The sequence below is a fragment of the Amia ocellicauda genome, chromosome 4 (genome assembly GCF_036373705.1).
Source record: "Amia ocellicauda isolate fAmiCal2 chromosome 4, fAmiCal2.hap1, whole genome shotgun sequence".
Classification (NCBI taxonomy): Eukaryota; Metazoa; Chordata; class Actinopteri; order Amiiformes; family Amiidae; genus Amia; species Amia ocellicauda.
The window spans coordinates 37699454-37706186 of record NC_089853.1 but is presented as its reverse complement, the minus strand read 5'-3'; the positions used below and the strand labels follow the sequence as shown (position 1 = coordinate 37706186).

The 6733-nt window shown below is 44.8% G+C and overlaps 2 protein-coding genes across 2 annotated transcripts; both read right to left on the bottom strand.

The window, feature by feature from the left end:
* Nucleotides 1-951, bottom strand: LOC136748810 (odorant receptor 131-2-like). The gene has a single exon (XM_066702858.1). The coding sequence runs from the start codon at nt 808-810 to the stop codon at nt 1-3; it is 810 nt and encodes a 269-aa protein (XP_066558955.1). The 5' UTR covers nt 811-951.
* A 2560-nt stretch (nt 952-3511) lies between these two features.
* On the bottom strand, nt 3512-4480 carry LOC136748809 (odorant receptor 131-2-like). Its single transcript, XM_066702856.1, has one exon. It carries the CDS (start codon nt 4478-4480, stop codon nt 3512-3514), a length of 969 nt encoding a protein of 322 aa, XP_066558953.1.
* Between the last annotated feature and the right edge of the window lie 2253 nt (nt 4481-6733).

Genomic DNA, 6733 nt, shown 5'->3' with positions numbered 1-6733 from the left:
CTACGTGTGCAGCGGTTGGGCTGTGAACCTGCTCCTGGCTGGGATGCCGTCAACGTGGCTCTCCCTCCCCGGCACAACCCTGCAGCGTCCACACCTGAAATACCTGCTCAGCTGCTTCCTGAACTTCTCATCTCGGACGCCGTAGATGATGGGGCTGAGGAAGCGGGGCAGGATGTAGACGATGAGGTAGGTGGCGTAGCGGATCTCCCGGTTGTGCCCGGGGAAGATAATGAGGATGACGAGCTCCACCGAGGGGGAAACGTAGGACAGAAGGCACATGAGCAGCTGGACGCCGTGCAGCAGGATGGTGTTCCTCGCCCTCTTGGCCGAGGTCCTCTCCGTGGACATGGCCTTGGCCGTGAAGAGGATGCACAGGTAGGTGTAGATGAGCGTGAGGAAGACGAAGGCAAAGTACAGCCCATCAAATGTCTGCCGCTTGTAGGTCAGTCTGGGGTCCTTGAAAATGTTTTGGCGCAGGCACAATACAGAGGAATGGAAGAAGGCCATGGACTCGGTGGCCAAGGTGATGAATAGGTCAGTGATGTCCGGGGCTGCCCCCAACACCCAGATGAGAGCGATGAGGCTGTAGGTACGGCGCACGGTGCAGATCTGGGAGTGGCGCAGTGGATTGCAGATGGCGATGTAGCGCTCCAAGGCCATGCCAGCCAGGTTCAGGGGGGTGTTCCTGGTGGTGAAGACGGCAATCAGGATGAAGAAGCAGCAGAAGGAGACATTGATGGCGTAGAAGACGTAGCTGAGGATGTGCAGCGTCACAGTGATCGTCAGCTGCACGGCGTCGTTCACCACCATGTGGATGAACAGGACGTAGCGCGGGTCCTCGTAGAACAGCTGGCTCCTGAAGAAAGTGAGCACCAAGCTGCCGTTGATGTAGCTCAGCAGCAGCCACACCAGCACCAGCAGCAGGTTCTTCACAAAGGCCGTGGCAAAAGTCTCCCGCTCCTGCCCAGTTGCTGCCTCCGCCAGGTACGACAGATTGGCAGTGGAGTTCATTCTTCACAGCCTCCCTCCCTCTCTCTCTCCACAAACTGAAACCTGGACAAAAGATTCCAATTATTAAATGTATTAATGAACTGATGACTGAACCAGAGCTCACCTAGAAATACTGTAATATGTAGAAGAGCTCCAAAAGCTAAATAGAGATGCAAGATTATTATTATTATTATTATTAGTAGTAGTAGTAGTAGTAGTAGTAGTAGTAGTAGTAGTAGTAGTAGTAGTAGTATTAGTATTAGTATTATTATTTTATGGATAAATCAGGTTGAAGTTTGATTAAAATGCAGTCTTTTGGGTTCCTAGCTTTAATTTGGAAAAAAAACTAAATGTCTATGTTTTTTTCCTCCCAAAAATAAAATTAAGTCTAATAAATTGATAATCTGTTGGAAATCTATTGTTTTTGATCTGTAGTGACTTTCCTGTCTTCTTGTTCAGAGCTTTCTGCCAATTCCAGATATAAGCAAACATCATTAAATGCATCTTACAAGCTTTTCAAAGTATTATATCAAATATGATCAATGTCTTTTTTAATAAATTATTTTTATTACACTAGCTAGCAATACATTTTCCAAGGGTGTATTTGTAAAGCATTTCCTTATACCACCTGAAACACACCTTTAAATACTTTAAATGAAGTCAAACTCAATGCTCCTGCCCCAGTTCTTTTATTTTTTACTTTATTTGTTTTAGATAGTTAGTATTTTTATTTCTAGTCTGATTCCTTACCTCAGAAGATGATATGTATTGTATATTCAATTATTGGCTGATCTTGTCAGAAATGCAATGCAAAGTGCCACACTCATAAATAATAAATATAGCTTCTGGAAATGTACTGTAGAAAGAAAATTAGTAGATCGCTCATCACTGACTGATTATCCCCAAAAACAGGCGTCCCCGGTAGACAGAGAGGTGTGAGCAAATTGAGATGGTTCATCCTTTCTTCTAAAGTAATGTTCTTCTATCCTTCATGTGAGAAGAAGATATCTGAGATATCTCAGATTGAAAGGCAACATCCTCTACATGAAAGTCTTGCGAATGGGCAATAATGAGAGGTCGCCTACCTGGCTCCTGATGGATTGCAGCGATGCACCATTCTGGGTGTAAAACCTATTTATAAAGGATTTCAAAGACCCTTAATTGATTATGATATGATCACTGATAGGAGAAGAATCTGAGTATAATTAGCACCCAGGGAGTGCAGTAATGTGGTACAAAATCCCACCGGCTTGTACAATATAGGTGCTCATTAATCTGGCTCAGCTATATTAAATATAGCGCAGGGCCGGAGCTGCGGATAGGCATTCAGTTAATTCAAATCTACATTCTGTACCAGTCACTTCACTTCCTGCCAAGCCATGATATTTATTCACATCTTTGACCAGCTTTGTTTTTCTTATCACCCTGAAACCGAGAAATGTGTCTGATCAATATCAGGAAGCTGATCACTGTGCTGTGACTTTTATAGTTCACTTCAAAACTCATCTATACCTTTAACTGGCCAGATACATTTATCATACACTTGTCTTACCCCTCTGTATTTGTCCAGTGGGTTGGCTTATTGTTTAGTGTGTAGTGTGTTGTCTGCACGATTTTCAAGAAGTTGTGCTGTGCAGGGCTTGCCAAACAGGATCTGACAGGCATTCAGGCCACATTCAACTACAAAATCAACTACAAAATCATTAAATCAATCAGTTTTTATTTGGTATAGTGGCCTCTACCAGAAATACCGTTCAGTGCTTTGATACATTTAAGTTATACTAATTACTTTGCTGAATTTATGAGGGTGATTTTCAGTGCAGTCAGGACAGGCCTCGATTAAGTTTATCATCACAGGTGCAGACACTGCTCATGTGTGTTTGACATCCCTAGAGTGTGTTAACAGACTGTTCACACACTTTGGACATCAGCTGCAGTAGCTTTGAGCTCAGAGAAGCAACCAAATTACTGGACACAAACATACTGGGAAGTAGCAGAGAAAAAGCAGCTCTCCTCAGTTTGACTGGAACTACTCATCTTTACTCTCTCAGATTCAAGCACATAAAGATAAAATATCTATCTTTACTCACTTTTGTGAAGTGACCTGAGAAACATAGTGCCTTTTCAAACATTGCTTGAATCAATTTAATAAATAACCAGTGCAATTTATACCATGGGATATTTTAGTTTAATATGCTTCTGTGGTGCAAGAAAACACAGATCTTCAGCCTAAGTAATCTGAAGCATCAGCAGGGCATACATTGAAATGTGTGGCATTCAAATTGAGGAATAGGAAAATAAGAAATATATTTTTATACAAGTAACTTCTTTCACAGATACAAATAAACAAGTTAAAAAATGTGAGGAGTAATGAACTTGAACACCTATGGAGATTTACACCTTTCATGAGAGTGCAAGTGTGTATTTGTGCTGGATGGCCCCCCTGCCCCAGGCCCCCTATGGCTGCGCTGCTCTAGCTGACCCCCTGGAGAAATACTGCATTCACATTGAACACACTGACCTAGGTGGACGGGATGTTTGCGGAATGTTTTTTGACTGAGACTCTTCTGGGAGCCCTGGACAGGCAGATGGTACACAGAAGGTGGTGCTTTAGATGTTTCCGGAAGGCCTGGTCTCTCATGCCGTAGATGATGGGACTCAGGAAGCGTGGCAGGATGTGCACGATCAGGTAGCTGGTGAAGCGTATCTCCAGCAGGTGGCTGGGGAAGATGTCCAGGAGCAGGGTGTCCAGCAGGGGCCCGATGTAAGTGAACATGCACATCAGGAGCTGGGCGGCGTGGAGCAGGATGGTGTTGCGGGCCCTCCTGGCATCCGCGCTGGCCGCCTTGGCTGCAAACAGGATCCTGAAGTAGGTGTAGGTGAGGGTGAGCCAGACAAGGGATAGGTACACCATGTGTGAGACGTTTTTCTTCTGCAGCAGGTAGGGGTGGCGGAATACATAGTCGCGGCTGCACAAGATGGTGGAGTGGAAGAAGGAGGCAGGTTCGGTGGCCAGGAGCACGAACAGGTCAGGAAGGATGGGCAAGGCCCCCCCCACCCAGATGAGGGCGATAAGGGTGTAGGTGCGGCGCACGGTGCAGATCTGGGAGTGGCGCAGCGGGTCGCAGATGGCAATGTAGCGCTCCACGGCCATGCCTGCCAAGTTCAGGGGGGTGTTGAGCGTGGTGAAGATGGCCACCATCAGGAGCAAGCAGCACAGCGAGACATTGATGGTGTAGAAGACGTAGCTCACCACGTGCAGCGCTCCGGCGATGGACAGCTGGATCATGTCGTTCAGCACCATATGAATGAACAGCACGTAGCGTGGGTTTTCACGGAACGTCTGGCTCTGGAAGAAGGTGAACACCAGCGAGCTGTTTATGTAGTTAATGCCCGTGCAGAGCAGAACCACAATGAGGTTCTTGGCCAGTGCCGCGTTGAAGGAGTCCCGAACCGGCAGACCAGAAGAGTTGCAGCAAGAGGAGTTCATTGCTGGGGCTCTGCCCTGCAGGACACACAGAGCAGAAAGGCACAAACACACTCGGTCAGTCAGAAACTCCTCTTCCACAGCACAGCAAACCAGTGGACAAGGAGAGACCTGTCACCTTTTCTCACAAATTCAACATAAAGGTTTTTCAGCACAGACTAGCATTTGCAAATGGATGAAGCAGATAATTTTTTATGGAAGAATGCTATATTTAATTTCATTCATACCAGTTAAAGGCAGAGAAGCTGTAGTGCCACACAGCTGTATCTTACTGGAGATCAAACAGCCTGTGCAGGTTTTGGGATTTAGTGACTAACTCTGCTCCAGAATGCGTGACATCATTTTCTGCAGCTCAGTTTGAAACTCACACCAGCATGACGAGCATCTTCATTTTTAATCTGCCTGATCTGATAACAAATAGATGGAGGATAATAAATAAAAGAGGCAGCACTCATCGCTCCGCATTCAGTACGAAGAGGATTAAACTGGTCTTCGGCTGCAAGTGTTTATATAGACCAGAAAATGGCTTTGGGGGATTAGTCCCATATACAAAGTGAGATCTCCTGAGGTGCTGAGTGACTCCAAATTTCTGCATTAGAAAGAAACAACTTCAGCTTTAGATATTCTAACTTAGCTCTGTCCTAGAAATAGAAAATCAATCTCCTTTGTTTGTAACATTTATAATATAATATACCAAAGATCTTTTATTTCAGTCAAATAATTTTCAAGCCGTCTTGAGGCTTAGAATAATGGAGAGCAAGATAGAGAGAGAAATGGGTAAAAGTGTGTGTTTGTGTAAAATGTGTAATTCTGAAATGGTGGTAAGGACTTCCTGCAGAGCCCTGTATCCTTCATCTGGGGTTGACATAATGCCACAGTGAAGAGAGGTGTGAATGGAGGAGAGCAGCTGGCCAGGTGAGCAGGAGGTCAGAGATGAGTAGGCTGATTAGTCTAAGTACACACATCTGGTCAGATGAGAGAGAAAAAGAGAAGGGGAGAGAGAGAATGAGAGGGATCTGGATCTCTCCTGCTGCCTCAGAGCTGGCACACTCAGCAGGTAGCTTATTTCTCTGATGAAAGATGGGATGTTATGTCTTGAAAGCTCTCTTGTTCATGTAAAGTTCAGTTTGTGTGATTGAAAGCACAGACCGATCTTTCAACTGGGTGATTTCTGCCAAGGGATGCCCATGCTGGCTATCACCCAGCAGTCTGGCAGTGCTCAGCCGGTGGTTTGATGGTGTGTGCCAGTCATGTGTTTTCTACTGCAATGTAATTGATATTGAAAGCTGTTTAAGTTGAATCAGAACATCTTTTATCTGATAATTTCTACAGCACTGGGCACTGCCTGGCTTTCACTGATCCTCTGGGGACAGCAGCTCCCGGTCTGAGATTGGCACTGCAGTGTGCTTAAGGCCTACGTCTGTGGCACCTGGGAGAGTAACAGTTCAGCGACAGTGGTTCCCTGTGGTCAGTGATTACAGGAGAGAGTCTGTGTTTGGCCCTGTGTCTGCAGTGCACTGTGGGAGGCCTTGCTTTTCTGACAGGCACTGCAGGAGTCGCCGGTGTCATTCTGGGCCGGTGTACATGTTTGTCTGTGTTTGTGACTGACAGCCTGAGAGACAGCACATTGCTCTGTAGGCCAGAGAGGAGACTCTGCAAAGTTGGAATAGCAAAATACCATGACAAAAACAAATCAACTGAACAACCTGAAAAAGCAAGAAGACCTTCTAGTCTATTCAAGTCACTTGAAATGCATCAATTTGTAAATTGACAAATCCCAGCTGTCAGACACTTGTGTGTGCTTGTCAGCTTATTCCCTGGCTTTGCTGTATCAGTGATCTTCATGTCCTCGATTCCACTGCCTGACCCCCCTTCTGATGTGATAGAAAAACCCAAAGTGCTGAACTGCATTGGACAGCTAACATGACTGCTGAAATATTTGTGATGATCTATAAAAGCATGTGGATATTTCAGAGAATAGATTTGTAAAATGTAAATATACAGGTATAGTTTATGTACCTATCTACTTATCTATCTATCTATCTATCTATCTATCTATCTATCTATCTATCTCTGTCTGTCTATCAATCTATATTTATTTATCTTTGTATCTGCCTGTCTGTGTCTGTCTATCTATCTATATATCTTTCTATCTATGTGGCATATTGTACATACATACATTGCAGCAGCTTTCAAAGTTGGTTTTGCTTGGGTGTTTTTGTTTACAGAGCTGGGATTTGTTTTTGTGAGCTGTTT